The 18,638-nt window shown below is 47.1% G+C and overlaps 2 protein-coding genes across 3 annotated transcripts in view; one reads left to right on the plus strand and one right to left on the minus strand.

The window, feature by feature from the left end:
* The window catches only part of LOC134205338 (beta-galactosidase-like), a 21,785-nt gene extending 17,273 nt beyond the window's left edge, over window positions 1-4,512 (plus strand). For both annotated transcript variants that reach the window (XM_062680508.1, XM_062680507.1), the window contains exons 7-9: window positions 219-565; window positions 624-902; window positions 3,828-4,512. In XM_062680508.1, coding sequence (XP_062536492.1) covers window positions 219-565; window positions 624-902; window positions 3,828-4,373 — 1,172 coding nt within the window. In that variant the 3' untranslated portion in view covers window positions 4,374-4,512. The remainder of the gene's footprint in view (window positions 1-218; window positions 566-623; window positions 903-3,827) is intronic.
* LOC134205341 (uncharacterized) lies at window positions 4,367-16,905 on the minus strand. The gene is made up of 3 exons (XM_062680510.1): window positions 16,639-16,905; window positions 16,441-16,581; window positions 4,367-4,806 (listed from the first exon to the last, which is right to left on the minus strand). Exons 1-3 carry the CDS (start codon window positions 16,791-16,793, stop codon window positions 4,425-4,427), a joined length of 678 nt encoding a protein of 225 aa, XP_062536494.1. The 5' UTR covers window positions 16,794-16,905; the 3' UTR covers window positions 4,367-4,424.
* Between the last annotated feature and the right edge of the window lie 1,733 nt (window positions 16,906-18,638).

Genomic DNA, 18,638 nt, shown 5'->3' on the forward strand with positions numbered 1-18,638 from the left:
CTGAGGAACTAAAGAATCTACTACGTGGTAACTAATGCAAAAGTATTTAGTACTAAGCATTAGACTGTGTACAATATACGCAACCTTTATTCATGAATGCCATGCCGTCTAAAGACCTTTTGCCGTTTGATTTTATAGTCTCTATCGACAGCCTTATTCACTAAATATGAATGGTAAGAAGGCGGTCCTGCTTGAACTATTTTTTTTCTGATTCACAGCTGGCAGTCCCGACAACTATTGGAAAAAGTTGCGGAAATACCAACCCAGAGGACCCTTGGTAAATGCAGAATACTATCCAGGATGGCTTACGCACTGGATGGAACCAATGTCTCGTGTTACCGCTGGACCCGTGGTGACCCAATTGCGCAAAATGCTCAGCCAGGGAGCTAGCGTGAACTTCTATATGTTCTTTGGTGGAACCAATTTCGCTTTCACGGCCGGTGCCAATGATGGCGGACCGGGAAAATTCAATACCGATGTCACATCTTACGACTACGATGCCCCACTAGACGAAGCTGGCGATCCAACTTCCAAGTATTATAACCTCAGGGATGTTATATTGGAGGTAATGTAAGAATATTCTCAATCTCTTTAATCCACATGTTAACTAAGCATCGTTTCAGTTTCTACCTCATCCGGGGTTGTCCGTTCCCGGAAAGCTTCCAAAGATGAAGTTTCCACCGGTTAAAATGAGTAGTTTAGGAACGCTACTATCGGAGCAGGCACGACGGATCCTCTCAAAATATTCGGTGGTATCACAGAAACCATTAGGATTCGAGGCGCTCAATCAACACTCAGGTTTGATTTTGTACGAAACTCAAATTCCAAAAGACCTGCGTCGCGATCCCCAGAATCTCAGCGTGAATAATTTACACGATCGCGCCTATGTCCATGTAGATAACGTAAGTACCAATAAGTTTTAAAGAATTTATGATTGGGTACATATTTGGTTCATTAGATTTAAGGCTCCCCCAGACCTAAGCGATTTCATCGCCGCGACGGCGACAACTAGTCGCCGCGATTCTATCGTTGGGTCGCTGCAGGCAATGTTTGATTTACGCTTCCATACCAACGGCGACAGAATCGCTGTCGCCAAGAGATAGAATCGCGTCGCGACTGTCGCGTCGCGTGTGTTTGGGGGAACCTTTAAAGTTTTTTTGCCTTTCTCGTACAACAAAGTTGTAGGATTACTACAAAAAAAAAACTTTTGATAGAAGGCCCGGAGACCTATAGTGTTATATTCCGATCGACTCAGCTCGACGAACTGAGGTGATGTCTGTATTTGTGTATGTATGTGTACAAATTTTGAAGACACACTTTATTGGAACTTAGCTTTATCCGATTTACTTACATTCGAGTTGCATTCGACGGGAATAAGGGTCCCATTGTTTGCTATTCAAAATTGGCCCGACCGGACATTGCATTTCGGAATTATTGAAAAAATCGAAGAAAAAAAACTTTGTTTTTTCCCGATACATATTTTTCCATACCTCACCGGTGGTGCTTAGAAGACTCGTGATATCATCCACCGTGCAGGGTTGCCATTATGCCAGATATATCTGGCACTGCCAGACTTTTTGGCAACAAAAAGAGAAAAAGAAAAACCAGTCAAAATGCCAGACTTTTCAAATTTCAGACAGATTTTTTTTAAATTATGACCTGCATGAACATGTTCAAACATTTCTAATGAGTAATTCAGTTATTGTTTTCATATTCATTCAATAACTGAAATCTGACCGCAAAATTCATTTTTGAATCAATTTCAATCTTTTATAAATAAAGTGAAGGTATTGTTTCCGCGGATGTTGTTCCGGATTGCGGTTTGGCCATGCTGGTTTCCAGAAATCGGTTTTGAAGGAATCTTCCAAGGCTAATTTTTTGGATTTCGAGTTCTGGAAATGCTTACAACATTCTGTAACAATGATCCCAATAAATGTAATCATTGTCTAGGTCCATGATTTATCACATTTCCTGGTTATTCGTCGTCGGCGTCCTTCTGGAAGATCCGAAACATTAAACTGCTTATGATGGACCTTATTGGCCACCGGAAGTCGGAAGTCGGCCACGGAAGATTTGGAGCATAGGTAAAAGTGAAAAGTTCATAAAACTCATCCGTCTCTGAAAAGCGAATGATTAACGTGGTCCGTTCTCATGAGTCTGAGTGGCCACCGAAATTCCTCCGGAAAATCCGGAACCTCCGTAAAAGTGGTCAATTCGCGATACTCAGAGCGCAATTTTGTTCAAATCTTTTTCATAATCGTACTCTGAGTAACAAATGCTTGTCTTAACCTTTTCTCATGGACTTGTTACGCTCATCAAAATCCTCTGCTATTATGGATATTTCGTAAAAATATGATGGCACTTTTAACAAATATACAATTATTAACTATGCTTATCAAAATTCTTTTTGGAATACCTATGGGCTTACAGGTACTGTAGACCATTTTAATTTGAGCTTCGTTTGTTTGGTAATCAATCAATTTAAAAATGGTTTGAACTTCATGTAAGTGTTGCCTTAGAAATTCAAAATAAAAGTGAACCCTGTTATTCTGAATGAAGTCAATAGCTGTTCGGAAATGTTCCAATCTCCATCTCACTGAACATACATTTATCTCATCGCGAAACAGATAAATACGGCACCAACTTCGTCGCTTCTTTTTGAAAACATTCGTGCCCACTGCTGAAAAAAATCACAAAATGAGAAACAAATCAAATACTTTTCCATTGCTTTGTTATTGATGCGATGAACATCGGAGACATGAGATGAAGTTCAGGAGCCATAATTATTTATATTGTTTTATAATTTTTAGATATTTCAGAGCTAATCTAAAATCTAACAATCAATTCATTCTGAATTTTCTGAATTGTATAAAATTGTATGATTTCTAAGAATCTCATTTTTACAAATATCGAATTGTTCAAACAAATATCTTAGGCGGAAAAGATATTCTTTTTAAGATAAAAATTGATAAACATAGAGTAAAAGCAAAAAGGGGCCAGGATTTTCTAATATTGGTAAAAATAATTAGTATTAGATCACATTTTTAGTTAAAATCTCTTAAATTAAAAAGAAATATAAATTAATATTAGAAACTAAAAAAAAACCTAAATAGAGACTAAAAAACGTTAAAGACGAATTTCTTCGCCAGATTTTGCCAGATTTTTAATTTGTAGCATACCAGACTTTTCCCAAAAAGTAGTGGCAACCCTGCCACCGTGTCAAACATTTCCAATAGATCCGAACATGGTTTCGGTTTGGGACGTCACATCTCGGTGCAACAACAATTTAGTAACTTGACGCTTTTTAGAATTACCGATGTTAAACTAGGCGTTAGCTAATACTAAAGACACACTGGTGGTACAAGGACCGTGGTATACCACGGTTATGTACCCTAGTACATATTGTACAATGGTTTTCCACGTTGTACCAGCATGGTACAATGTGACACACCTGTGGTACAACTTGTACCATGGTACGAATACCACCAGTGTGTCATTAGTATAACTTACTGGGCTATTGAAGCCATCATCTTCGTTGTGCTGCTGACTGTGAAGGGAATGCTCATATTCATATTCATATTCTGTTGTCTATTGTTTTGTTATGCGCTCCAACGTTGATCGCAATGCAAAATTGTGCTTATTGCGTCATCCTCATTCTGTTTCTCAGGTTGACATCAAAAGCGACCGCTCCTGGGTTGACTATATGTCCGATTTATTAATTTCTTACCTCCAGCAAGATGCAGCATCTCAAAAACATGCCGGAATACGTCTAATGTTGAAGAATTTCATGATCATTATCGTTACAACCTTGTCTTGTTTCGTTTCAGAAACTAATCGGAGTATTATCACGTGAAAATGCCATCTACTCATTACCGATTAGCCTAGGCGTAGGTACTAAACTTCAGCTGGTGGTGGAGAACCAAGGACGCATCAACTATGGTATAGCAAATGACTTCAAGGGCATTCTGGGCGCTGTTACCCTTGATGGACATGAACTCTTGAACTGGACCATGACTGGTTTTCCATTCGAAGACTACTCATTGTTGGAAAAATACATCGATCAGTACAGCACTTCGGAGGACACTACAAGTTCCGTGAAAATATTTCATGGCGATTTTGATATTACAGCCGATAAGATATTCGACACTTATTTGGATCCAAGAGGATGGGGTAAGGGAGTGGTGTTCATCAATGGATTCAACTTGGGCCGCTATTGGCCAATAGTAGGACCACAAGTGACGATCTACGTGCCACGGCACATTCTTGTGCAAGGCAAAAACACGATCGTTATGGTCGAATATCAGAGAGATATACCCGAGGATGCTGTCATCAATTTTACAGACGTGCCTATTCTTGATGGACCGGATAACTGATATTGATACTTAATATATTTATTGTGTACGTATACAACCATCAACTTAATTCTACTTAATCGAAAGTTTGAAATGCCTGATACCGATGTACGTACAGCCGACTAAAAGTGAGACCAACAATATTTTGTGAAGACAACTACCTCGTTTACCTCTATTATTCGGGTTCGAAAATCCTTTCTTTTTGTCAAATCGTCCTTTTCTCAGCTCTTTGATGAAATGCTCTATTTCTTGACTTTTAATCGCTAGTTTTTGGCAAATACTTACCGCTGCTTCCGATGCATATTTATCGTCCTCGATTTGTACGTTTTCCACGTGTTGTGTGGAGAGCTTCAGTTGTGTTAAGGTAAGTAACGCGGCGAGACTATCCAAGTGGGATAGAGTATTTTTTAGGATACCTCTGGTGTAGCCCTGAACGTCGAGTGTTTTCATAGCCCTATAAAGTGATAGAATAATGGTACACACTGATGAGGAAGTGCAGAACAATCTGAAGTCACATTCTATGAGTCCATGAAAATAGGAGGAGGCTTAGATGAACTAGATTCTAAAAAAGGATTATTTGCTAGTTTTATCATTTAGTTCAACAATTTAATTCATATTCGTATTATATTGAACCATTTTTTCACTAATAAACATTGTTTTCGATAGTCCTTCTTTAAAATAAAAACCCGTGTAGCCCTGGGATTACCAATTGATACATCAGGATGAAGCATTAACGGACCTTGTATTGGATACCATAATATTGTGAAAGCGAGAGCTGACAGTCTGACATTCTACTCTCATAGTAGAGTCGGGTGACACTGACTTGAAACGGCGAGTAGGCTAATGGCTATTCTGTCTTCCGTCCCCTAAAACCGTGTCGGATCTTGTAGCACGCTTTCCAGTCCTGCCACCAAGCTTTGTCTGCTGGGTGGGAGTAGGCTCAAATTACCTTTCCTGACTTGCGCTGGTCTGGCTCTGAATACGTAAGTGACAACCCATGAATGGGCCTGTAAGGCATGCAAAGATAACCGTGGGATAATTAAAGGCGACTACCTTAGTAGAATTCGACGGCAGCCACAAGCGGGACGTTAGCAGTGGATGAGGTAAACCCCGCAAGGCAGAACATCAGTGAGGAACTGAAACATGGCAAAGCGGAAGTCGAACGCATCTTGACCCGCAAAGAAAGCTAAGGACAAAGGCTACCCGATCCAAGAGTACCACTCCACTGCTGAGGGTGTTTTTTTTTATCTTTTTTTTTTTTTTGCAAGGGAGAATGCATTTACACACTAACCCAGTACACGTGCATTGTAGTTGCCAAACTACCACACGGAAGTGTACTGGAGTGTCGGACTCGACCATACCGGTAATACCGACTAAACTCCCTTGGGCTCCACCATCGTTTCCCCCAGGAACTACCTCCCAGTACTACTTCTGGGGGATGGCAGTACTCTATCGCACCCTCAAACACACCCTACATACTCTGTTGCACCTCTGTCATGCCGTGCGGGTCTAACTTGTGTGCCCACCCTTCTCATGCCATGTGGGTCTAACTTGTATGCCCACCCAAACCCTTGATTCATGCTCATACACTCCATGCTTGCACACACGCTAACGCTCCTATGGGTCTGACTTGTGTGCCCACCCTTCTCATGCCGTGCGGGACTAACTTTTGTGCCCACCCTTCTCATGCCGTGTGGGACTCACCTCTTTCATTCAGTTCGCGCTGACACATACTACTCGAGTCATTCGACCTAACACTCCCTCTGGCATCCCTTGTGGGACTCTTCACTTAGGTTCCCACTTCTGACATACCATGTGAGTCTGACTCACCTCGTTCATGCCATATGAGACTAGCTCAACACGACTCAACTCATTCCTTTCGTACCATGTGAGACTGACTTGGATGCTCACCCACACTCCTCTGCCACGCCGCGGGGTATCAGTAGTCGTAGGAACCAACATTCCTGCGCTATTCCCAGCGCGGCATGTGCAGTCCATACATTTTTTTTTTCTTCCTAAACAATGGAGGGGGAATCTGCTCAACAGACATCCTGGGTTGACCAGGAAGTGCTGGGTTAGGGGCCACCTCCAATGAGGGAGGCAGGACTGCATCCCCGACCAGCTAAACCGTTTCCATTGCCGCCAAGCCCATCGTCCCTTCGGTACAACCAGAAAGTAATGCTTCAAAGGAGGGCCAGTGCACAACGCACCCTCGAGGTTAGCTGCGTGTCCTTGCAGCACCGGACATCGTGACTCGCTTTTTAGAAGAACACCATGGTATCGTGCCAGCGCATTGCCGGCTTTCCAGGTGGCCTTACCACGCCCTATGTCCTCGGAAGGTGGGCAGGGTCGACTTCGCGCCTGCTTCCCTCTGCACGACTGATATCAAGAATGATGATGCCGCGTGCACCCCTAAATTGACCTTTCTGCGATAGGGCCTATTCGCCAGCACACAGAGGACTTGCCGACGCGGTGCCTACGCCTGCCCCAGCCTTGACGAGGACCCTTTCCGTCCTTGGGCCTGGAACCCGCCTGGTTGACCGACGCCGCGAAAGCGACGATACCATGTTGTTCTTCGCGCGGCCACTTGTTCGATAAAAGGATCTAGTTCGACCACAGGGCACCGGTATGACCCATGAAGCCGACTCCGAACCCTTGGACCACCTCTTATTTGCTTATTTGTCCACGCGCCACCTTCATCTTTACACATCCTCCGAACTAGGTTGTCCGGGGTAGTGTCCAGACCACATGTGGCAAGCATGTGGTCACGCATTGTGCGAAAACGCGGGCACACGAACAACACGTGTTCCGCCGTTTCCTCTAAACCAACGCACACCGGACACTCGGGCGAGGCCGAGTGTCCGAACCGGTGTAGGTACTGTCTGAAGCAACCATGGCCTGTAAGGACCTGGGTCAGGTGGAAAGTGATTTCTCCATGGCGCCTCTTGACCCACGTACCTATCTCCGGTATCAACCTATGTGTCCATCTACCCTTAGTGGAACTGTCCCACGCACGCTGCCATTTGACGATTGAGGCCAACCTGACAGTCCTGCGGATGCCTCTCGTGCCGCGCATTTCAAAGCACAAAGCTGTCCATACATACACCTATTCATTCACCCTTCTGCCATGCTTCGAGGTGACGATCTCGGTTGCCACTCGCTGCGCCATTACCTCTGCATGGGCAGACCATTCACACACTTCTTCGCGTTCGGCACTTTCGCTCTAACTTACCAATCACAAGTTAGTCATGCTTGTCGATTGTTGCTCGGCGCGCCAGATTCTCTGCAGGCTGCAGGCAATCTGAGTGGTTGCAGTCGAGACTGCGTTCCACTTCTCCACCGCTTGACACATCCTTTGGATAAGATTATCCGGAGTTGTGTCCCGGCCGCAAACGTCTAGCATTGCTCTTCTTTCGACGTCGAAACGAGGACATACGAACAGTATGTGCTCTGCAGTTTCGTCAACACCTGAGCAGTCAGGGCATACGGGGACCTCCGCTTGCCAAACCTGTGGAGGTACTGTCGGAAACAGCCATAGCCTGACAGAAATTGTGTCAGCTGGAAATGAATTTCCCCACCCAGCTTGATATGTTAGGAATCAGCCGGTGAGTCCACCTACCTTACTCGAGGAGTTATCTCACTTGCGCTGCCATCTAGCAACCGAAGTCACCCTGGTACGCTCGCGGGCTCCTCTGGTGCCACGTAGCTGAAAACACTCCTCGTCTTCCCGGATGACCAGCTCGACTGGCATCATGCACGCTATGACGCAGGATGCGGCGTGCGATACAGTGGGGTAGGCAGATATCACCCTGAGGCACATCAAGCGGTAGGTGCTCTCCAGTTTCTGCAGCTAACTGGTTACCCCCAGTGCTTTTGCCCAGGACGGACCGCCGTACCTAAGAATAGATGCGGCAACGCCTGCCAGTAGCCTACGTCTACCGGCGCACACCTTGGAGCTGTTGGACATCATCCTCGATAATGCCGCCACAGCAGTCGAAGCCTTCTTGCACGCATATTCGACATGGCTACCGAAGGTAAGCTTGTCGTCTATGATGACCCCAAGAATCTTCAGACTCCGCTTTGAAGTGATCGCGACGTCTCCCACGTGTACAACTGCATGTTGTGCCGACTTACGGTTGCTGACGATAACCACCTCCGTCTTATGTTGAGCGAGCTCAAGGCCTCTCGCACTCATCCAGTCCGCCACAGTGCTGATCGCGTGTTCTGCGGTTAGCTCTACTTCGGGGATTGACTCCCCGTAGACCTCTAGGGTTACATCGTCAGCAAAGCCGACGATCTTCACACCAGGAGGAAGTTTAGCTTCAGAACCCGTCATACATCAGGTTCCATAGTACCGGGCCCAGGATTGACCTTGCGGGACTCCTGCGGTAATAGGAACACTTTTCTGACCGGCATCGGTCTCGTATAGCAGCACACGGTTCTGGAAGTAGCTTTCAAGATCCGGTACAGTCCCACCGGCAGGCTAAGCCGGTGTAACGAGAGCGCGATGGCATCCCAGCTTGCGCTGTTGAATGCGTTCTTCACGTCCAGTGTCACCAACGCACAGTATCGAATTCCTCGCCTTTTCCGTTGGATCGCTACCTCTGCAGTCTTGAGGACTGAATTGATAGCGCCCACCGTGGACTTACCCTTCCGAAAACCAAACTGGTTACTCGACAGGCCATCCGTACCCTCTGCGTACGGGGTGAGCCTGTTGAGGATGATCCTCTCGAGCAGTTTACCCGTCGTGTCGATCAGGCAAATTGGTCTGTACGCCGATGGGTCACCCGGAGGCTTCCGGCCTTCGGCAGCAGTACCAACTTCTGCCTTTTCCATCTCTCAGGGAAACAACACTTCATCAAGGCATATCTACATAGCTAGCCTGAACATGTTCGGGTTCGCTATGATCGCCGCCTTAAGTGCACTGTTTGGAACTCCATCGGGGCCTGGAGCTTTGTTCATCGCAAGGGCGTTAGCCACTGCGAGTAACTCTTCGTTCGTCACCGGAGCCACCATTTCGGCCACACTCCCAGCGCCTTGCAGCGCAGGAGGAGGCCAGGGACTTGTGGCTCGGGACGGGAAGAGTACTTCGATAATCCTCGCCAACCGGTCCGGTGACCGTTCGGGGGGTGAAGAGCCCCCTTTGGTCTTGGCCATCATGATCCTATAGGCGTCACCCCACGGATTCGCATTGGCACCCTCGCACAGGTTGTCGAAGCACGCTTTCTTGCTGCTCTTGATGGCCTTGTTAAGGGCCAGTCTCGCAGCTTGAAACACTTCCCGGCGGACCGCTCTTTCCTCCTCGGTGCGGGCTCGTTGCGTCCTACGTCTAGCCTTGAGGCAGGCTGATCGTAGGGCTGCAATTTCGGCACTCCACCAATATACCGGGCGTCTGCCATTTCCTGGCAGGGCTTTCCTCGGCATAGTAGCGTCGCACGCGCGTGATAGGACAGCTATCAGCGCATCCCCGGTGTTGGCCTCCAGTCCCAGGGCCGCGGTGAAAACTTCGCTGTCGAAGTGATTTGTCTTCCACCCACGGACCTGACAAGGATCACCCGCCCTCGGACGCTGCACACCATAGTTGATCTTGAAGCGAATTGCTAGGTGATCACTATGGGTGTAGCCCTCGTCTACCCTCCAGTCCAGGTCCGAGACCAGACTGGGGCTGACAAACGTTACATCTATCCATGACTCGGCCCCATTCCTACGGAATGTGCTACTGGCTCCGTCATTGACAAGCACTGCGTCGAGTTTTGCAAGTGCCTCGAGTAAAGCTTGTCCCCTCTGATTGGTGCAGCAGCTGCCCCATTCCACTGCCTAAGCATTAAAGTCTCCCGCTATAACGAACGGGCTCCGACCTACTAGGTCGGCCGATAGCCTGTCGATCATCTGGTTGAACTGTTCCATTGGCCACCTTGGTGGGGCGTAGCAGCTACAATAGAACACCCCATTGATCTTGGCTATCGCGACACCCTCCGCGGAGGAGTGTACAACCTCTTGAACGGGGTACCTTCCCGTTGTGCAGATTGCCGCCGATTCCAGACCCGTCCACCACCCAGTTGCCATTGCCGGCAGGGACGTTGTACGGGTCGGACAGGAGGGCGACATCGATCCTCGACTCCGAGACCGCCTGCCACAGCAGCTGCTGGGCAGGTGCACAGTGATTCAGATTCAGCTGTGTTACTTGCACGGCTTTTTCCGATTGGCTTCTCCGAAGGGACACGCAGGCCCGCCCATAGCATGGTTCCGGGCCTCCTTCTTACTGGCGCAGATAAGGCACCTAGGTGCCTTGTCGCATTCCTGTGCCTTGTGTCCCTCCTCGCCGCAGCGACGACACATCTTGCTTCGGTCTGGGCCCTTGCAGTCATAAGACTTGTGCCCGGACTCAAGGCACCGGTTGCACCTGTCCACTGAAGGTGGCTGGAGCATGCTTACTGGGCATACTGACCAGCCAATCTTCAGCTTCCTTTCTCAATGACCTTTTTGGCGTCAGCCACCGGTAGTCTGAGATAGGCTACCTGCGTACCAAAGAATCCCCCTCTTAGACGTACAGAGGACCGCTCAACCTCTGTGCCGCACTACTCTTTGACGGCAGAGACGACGTCTTCCGCGGTCGTGACCTCATCCAGCTGCTTACACTGGAGGGTCACTTCCGCACCCAACGACCTGACCTGAGCGCCGTCACCCAAGACCTCCTGGGCAAGCTTTTTGTAAGCCACCCCGCTGGATTGCGCGCCACGCTTCAGTGCCAAGATCATTTCACCGTTCTTGGTACGTCTAACGCTGCGCACGTCCTGGCCCCCCTGCTGAGGGTGTCGTGATAGCCAAGATCAATGGTGTGTTCTATTGTAGCTGCTATGCTCCACCACGGGGCAGCAGGGACTTTGTCCAAGGGCTTGACGACCCCTCCCCATGGCCACTGCGAGTTAGACCGGGACCATCGTCCCTAACCCCTAATCCCAAGGCGTCAAGCGACCCGTGCCGAGGGGATGCATGGCCAGGGGGGTGAAATAATGAGCTAGGCCTTTAACGGAGCCTGTGGGGTACCTGGGCACCCTCCACAGTAATTGTCCCTTACCGCGTCTCCCGAGCAACTCGTGGGACCAAAATGGAAAACCAAGTCAATTCTTCAATTAGTGGTAGTAGTGTAGGCGACAACCCCTTCGCAAGAGGTGGGTTGTTCAGGTATCCGCCTAGGAGGCCAGAGGCAATAGTCGGCAGCTCAGTGCTCAGCGCCAGCGTGGGTCACTCAACCTTCCTCTCGGCTAGAAAAACGCCGGTAGGGGTTATTGACGGCCCATGGCTTGTGGAGGCGATGAACCGCAAACGCGATGGGCTTTCGGCCTTCGAGGTGGCGACGGAACAGCTGGACGCCATCATCGACTTTGCGTCATCGAAGCATAATATCAGCAAGGACCTCAAGAGGAGCTTGCAGAAACTTCGAAAGTCGGTGCTGGACGCCAAGCTGGAGAGGGGCGGTCGGGACGGCCAAGTGTAAACCCGTAAAATCGGTGGAGTCGAGGTCTACCCAGACTGAGGCCCAAGGATTCGCGGACTCGGGCACGGTCGAATCGACCGAAGGCATGCCAGCGAAGACGGTGGTGCCAAAGTCTACCCAGACTGAGGCTCAAGTATTTGCGGGTACGTCGGGGGTGACTGCTCCAACGGAGCAGACATAAAAACGGGGGAGACAGTCTCCAGGGGATGAGCTCTCTGGGGCCGCTCCAAAACGCGGAGGGTTACTACCCCGAACAAGGGTAGTGGGGCTGGGAAGCTGAACCCCGGCCAGGTACCTCCAAAACCGGGGGAGGAAGGACCTGGAAAGGTCCGTCCACTCAGGAAAGACGGTGGCAAGGGGTTACGGCAGGCTGAAAGTTCTCAGCCACACCAGACCAGGGAAATAGAGGGGGATGACGCCTCCTGGACCCTGGTCAAGAACAAGAGGAAACCGAAGACGTCAAGGGCCGAAAAGAAGGCCCAGGCGAATGAGGGTAGCAAGAAGTCTAGGGTAGGCGCCAATCGCTCCAGGGGCGATGCCCTAGTCATCACGGCGGACGAGGCTAAGTACTCGGATGTTTTGAAGGCGATGAGGAGTGACGTCAAGCTCGGTGAACTCGGCGCCGACGTACGTCGAATAAGACGTACCCGGATGGGCGAGATGATCCTCGAGCTGAAGCGGGGCATCTCGCAAAAGGGCGCCGCCTACAAGAAGTTGGCGGAGGAAGTCCTAGGCGAGACGGTCAAGGTGAGGGCACTCACGACGGAGGTGAATCTAAGGGTTAAAGACCTGGACGAGATCACCGAAGTCGAAGAGCTCGTCACGGCACTGCGGCGACAGTGTGAAGTGGAGACGCCCACCGCAGCCGTTCGGCTACGGAAAGGTCCGGCAGGGACGCAGGTAGCATTGGTTCGGCTATCTGCAGCGGACGCCTCCAAGGTAGTCAAGTTAGGGCGCGTCAAAGTGGGATGGTCGGTATGCCCTGTGCGCATATACGAGCAACTCGAAGTTTGCTTCAAGTGTCTGGAACCGGGGCACAAGCAATGGGACTCCAAAGGCCCTGACAGAAGCAATCTCTGCCGACGCTGCGGTTTGGAGGGACATAAGGCACAATGCTGCACGCACCCTCTCAATTGTTTGATTAGTTCCAGCAAAGCTGTGAACAGCAAGCACCCCATGGGGGGTTCGATGTGCCCGGCGTTTAAGCGTGCTGCAAAATCAAAGTGCAGGTAACGCAGCTGGCTTGCTCGGCCTCGCCCGAGTGTTTGGTGTGCGCAGGTTTAGAGGAAACGGCGGAACACGTGTTGTTCGTGTGCTCACGTTTTCGCGCAATGCGTGACCACATGCTTGCCACATGTGGTCTGGACACTACCCCGGACAACCTAGTTCGGAGGATGTGTAAAGATGAAGTTGGCTGGAACGCCGTTTTATCGGCTATCGCCCAAATCGTCTCGGAGCTACATAGAAGGTGGCGCGTGGACTCAAGGATGGCTAGTTCAGGCGCAAATAAGAGGTGGTCCAAGGGATCGGAGTCGGCTTCATGGGTCATACCGGTGGTCATGCTCTGTGGTCGAACTCGATCCTTTTACCGAACAAGTGGCCGCGCGAAGAACAACATGGTATCGTCGCTTTCGCGGCGTCGGTCAACCGGGCGGGTTTCGAGCCCGAGGACGGAAAGGGGTCCTCGTCAAAGCTGGGGCAGGCGTAGGCACCGCGTCGGCAAGTCCCTCTGTGTGCTGGCGAATAGGCCCTATCGCAGAAAGGTCAATTTGGGGTGTACGCGGCATCATCATTTTTGATACCAGTCGTGCAGAGGGAAGCAGGCGCGAAGTCGTCCCTTCCCACCTTCCGAGGACATAGGGCGTGGTAAGGCCACCTGGAAAGCCGGCAACGCGCTGGCACGATACCATGGTGTTCTTCTAAAAAAGCGAGTTACGATGTTCGGTGCTGCAAGAACACGCAGCTAACCTCGAGGGTGCGTTGTGCACTGGCCCCCCTTTGAAGCATTACTTTCTGGTTGTACCGAAGGGACTATGGGCTTGGCGGCAATGGAAACGGTTTAGCGGGTCGGAGATGTAGTCCTGCCTCCCTCGGTGATCCCTAACCCCGCACTTCCTGGTCAACCCAGGATGTCTGTTGAGCAGATTCCCCCTCCATTGTTTAGGAAGAAAAAAAAATGCTCCACAAAGGTGGCCATTAGAACAGTTCAACCTGATGATCCGTCATATCGTCCGACCTAGTGGGTTATAAGCCGGTTGCAAAGCAGAATATTTTAACGCTAGCACAATGGAGTGGGGCAGCCACTGCACCAATCGAAGGGGTTAAACATTACTAGAAGCGCTAGCGAAGTTCGACGCAGTGCTATTCAATTATGGTTCCGATAACACGTTCAGATGTTCAGAAGGAACGGGGTCGAGTCATGGATTGACATAACGTTTGTCAGTCCTGGTCTGGCACCAGATTTGGACTGCAGCATCTGAGGTACAGAGATGCGTTGGTAGCTGTCCTATCATGCGCCGAGGAAAGCCCAGCCAATCTCCTTAATAAAGACAAAAAAAAAAAAAGCCCAGCCAAGAAATAGCAGACGCCCGGTATACTGGTGGAGTGCCGATATTGCGGCTCTTATCGTCAACAACCGCAAATCGGTTCAACACGCAGTGATTCATGCGGGTGAAGTCGCGATCGCATCAAAGCGGAATTTGAAGCTCCTTGGGGTCGTTATAGACGACAAGCTGACCTTCGGAACCCAAGTCGACTATGCGTGCAAGAGGGCTTCGGCTGCTGTTGCGGCATATCACCTGCCTACCGCACGATATCACACGATGCATCATGCGTGATAGCGAGCATGCTGCCAGTCTTACTGGTCATCCGGGAAGACGAGTGGAATAACTCTTCTAACGGTAGGTGGATCAACCGGCTGATACCTAACATATCGTGCTGGGTGGGGAGACCCCATGGGGAAGTTCACTTCCATCGTATACAATTCCTGTCAGTAAGGGTCAAGTCATGACCAAGTAAAAGTCAAGTCGAGGTCGAGTAAAAGTCAAGTAAAGAAAGGTCGAGTAAAAGTCAAGTGAAGGTCAAGTAAAGATCAAATCAAGATCAAGTAGATGCCAAGTTACGGCCTTTGATCGGACACGAATCCGGGTGTTTAGTTATATTTTGTGCGGTCGGAAGTTAAATGAATTAGTTCGCGTTTGAACGTATCTGGTATCAGACGTGGATCTGTGGCGTTTAGTTCTGTTTAATGCGGTCGAAAAGTTAATCAATTAGTTCGCGATTGAACGTGTTGCGTATCGGGCGCGAATCCGGGTGTTTAGTTCTATGTTCTATTGCAATTGCGCAGAGTGCGCCTTTGCTCGTGTTTTCTATCGGAGTAAATTATTTTGACATGACTTCGTACAAAATAATTATTTAATCGCTTACCAAGGCGACCTCCTATAGATTACTTTCTCATCTAAGGGAGCATCCATAAATTACGTAACGCTCAGGGGGGAAAGGGGGTTGCCGGAAGTGTGACAATCCATACAAAAATTTTGAATGATTCATACAAAAAGTGTGACATAGGGGGGAGGGGGATTGAAAAGGGCCAATTTTTGCGTTACGTAATTAATGGATCTTCCCTAACCAACTATTCATTTAGTGTTGAACTTAATATACCTATATACATAACAATAAATTTCTGTCTGTCTAACCCTTATAGACTCGGAAACTACTGAACCGATCGGCGTGAAACTTGGTATGCAGAGGTTTTTGGGGCCGGGGAAAGTTCTTAAGATGGTTTGAGACCTCTCCCCCTTTGAAAAGAAAGGCCCCATACAAATGAAACAGAAATTCCAGGCGAAATAAAGTTTGTCGGTCTGCTAGTCTACAAATAATAAAAAAAAAACACTTTAACAAAGTTTTAAAAAAAAATCAAGAAAAACCCAACTATCAATTTCCCGTTGCGCTTACGAAGATGCGAGGGGCGCTGGTCGCAATTGGTTGCTAGCGCTCTAATTGCTTTCGATTTGCTGAAACCAAAATCAAACACCCTGAGATACAAACAATTCAGAAGCTCCTGGACGATACAGATCGTAATATTACTTTTACATGGTATTTTTCGGGACACGAAGAAACCAGAAGCTAAGAAGCCGACACCTTGCCAACATTGGTCGGACAGGACGCCGTCACACGAGCTATCTAATACTTGTTTCTTCGTCAATAAAAATGGGATGGGGATACGTGGAAAGACCGACATAACTGGAGAGAACAAGTCGACTGTCTTGACTTGACTTCAAACACGGCACGTGATATGCGACATCTGCAACCCCTACAATACTTTTTTTTATCTTTATTAATGTTTTTTTTTAATTCAGGATTAAGTTCAACACAAGCCCTACAATACTGTTACTGGACCTGTAGAACCTTTCATCAGATGAGAAGCACCTGAGACGTGCTCCGTAACGATAATGCAAGTTTCCTAAAGAAGCAGGCATTTCTTCACGAATACGTTAGACGTAAATTTCAAGCAAAATTCTTATAGAATATATATGTCTAGAATATTGTTCCGCTATATATAAAATTAATATTATTTCTGTTACTACTTACTGATCATAGTGTTCCATTTGGTTAGGCAAAACTTCAATTTCGGCCAGTACTTCATCTCTGATCTTTTTGTTCTTCAGCCCTAGAACAATTAGATCCTCATCGCATAAACCGGAAAGATGTTCGTACTTGATATCATATTTCCTGAAATGGGTTTCCTGTTAGCTTTACTGTGCCAAATAATCAGGACCGCATAATCACCTCAACTCCTCGGTGAGATTTTCAGCCTCCCCACCAATGCTGGACAATAGAGCCGCGATCGGATCATAAAAATCCGTCATTTCCACCAGTCCATCGTCGTCCTCTCCATCGTCCTGATTGCCTTTGGCATCGACTGCACGGAACGCTTCGTTCATATTAGAAAGATTTCACTCTGACCGGTTCCGGAACGTGGAACAATGGTAAGGTAAATAACTAATAGATTGAGATTGCGCGCTTTGCGGCGACTGTAGAACGAAACATAAACAAAAATCAGCCGGTTTGACGATGATCGATGATTTGGTGCGGGCTAACATGGCGTGTCAGTACTCGACGATTTGATCGACTCGATATTTTTGACATCATCAGTTTTATGATAGGGTTGTACCAGAACATTGGAATTTTATTGGGATCGATTATTACTAGTAACTAGTTAATAATAACGAATTCGTTTGTGCTTTCAAGTGCTGTATATAAGTAAATCAGTTGATTAACTCAATAACTGTTGTTTTTTTTTTATTCAGAAAAAAAAGATTAAGTGAATAGAAATATGTAACAATAACTTATATGAACCAGCCCCCTGAAACGGCTGTCATCTGCATACAATATGATTGAAGCCAAAAACTTGGTGCTAAACTTGGTGCTAGCTGTCAAGCTGTGGCTTTAAGCACGGAACACAGTGACGCATGCGACAATATCGCCCGAGGAGAGATTTAATTCGAATAAAAAATAAATAAACAGTATTTTTTTATTTTGGGCTCGATTTTAGGCTGTTGTTAAAAGTAAAAGCGCACCATCTAAAATATGTAATTTATTACAATTATCTCTATAGCTGAATCGTTCATTTCAGATACACATGTTTCGCTATAGCGCAAAAGTTATCAGTACTGTATTTGTCACAATAACAAATACCAAATCTATATGAACCATTTGTTTGAGAAACTGCATAAGTCCATTTTACACAATTTCGAGAAAACAACAAAAAACTGTTTTTAGACAAATTGGCACCGAACCATTCGATTTCTTCAATACAGATCAATAGTTTTTGGCAAAACTCAACACCCTGAGGCACTTCCAGTGCAAAAACTGTAAACAGTACTCCATAATTGCTCTTCAAAGTGCGTGGACTTATGTAGTTTCTCAAACAAACGAAAAATATTTCATACATTCCTGAACAAAAATTTTTTTTCGTATTTTTTGCCAGAATACGTATTTTTGGAAGAGGATTCAGAATATATAAAAATCTCATTTTGGCCAAAAATGTTACATATGCAGTTTCTCAAACAAACGGTTCATATAATAAAAATGAAATGGTCTGTGTTTGTATCCGCATAACTCGAAAACGGCTGGATGGATTATCTCCATTTCTTCAGCAGAAACGTTCGTTATAGTTTCCGACGGGTTTATATGATATTTTCTTATTCGAAAATCACGAATAAAGTTGAGAAAATCATCAAAAACTTAAAATTAGATTCGTATGGAAATTTCTCATGGGAAGTTTACAGCGCCCTTTTTCGCCTACTATGCAGGACAACGTCTGCCGGGTCGACTAGTTATTAATAATAACAAATTTGTCAAGTCTGCCTGATACCCATGTCGATATCTAAACAGTTTGATAGATGTCTAAAGGAATTTGACAAATATTTGGCATTGAGGTAAAGAGTGGGCCTTTAATTTCTAATGCATCGTTCTGTTAAAAAACCAAATTTTTTGAAGTAGAAAAAAAATAAGACTGCAAACCAATTAACTGATTGATCAGCAGTGATTTATTTTTCCTCCAAATTTTAGAACACTATTCTCGTTGGAATCTGAAGCAAAATGAAACAAAAACGCTGGTATCTCCAGCAGTGTTCTGTTCATGTTTGAATTTTGTTTGAATAAATAAAATAATTATCTATTTTGCTGCTCAGAAATGCGGCGTAGTTGCAAAGTACATTGATCCGAATTCCGTAGTTAAAATAACGCGTTCAATCGCCAAAACATACAACATTTGAATCTCGTGA

Source organism: Armigeres subalbatus, chromosome 1 (assembly GCF_024139115.2).
Source record: "Armigeres subalbatus isolate Guangzhou_Male chromosome 1, GZ_Asu_2, whole genome shotgun sequence".
Lineage (NCBI taxonomy): Eukaryota > Metazoa > Arthropoda > Insecta > Diptera > Culicidae > Armigeres > Armigeres subalbatus.

Excerpts from the sequence above, each read along its gene's own strand:
- LOC134205341 (XM_062680510.1), bottom strand. The coding sequence starts at position 16,793 with ATGAACGAAGCGTTCCGTGCAGTCGATGCCAAAGGCAATCAGGACGAT. Across the intron at positions 16,582-16,638 it reads AATCTCACCGAGGAGTTGAG|GAAATATGATATCAAGTACG; the intron begins GTGATTATGCGG and ends AACCCATTTCAG. Across the intron at positions 4,807-16,440 it reads CAAATGGAACACTATGATCA|GGCTATGAAAACACTCGACG; the intron begins GTAAGTAGTAAC and ends ATCACTTTATAG.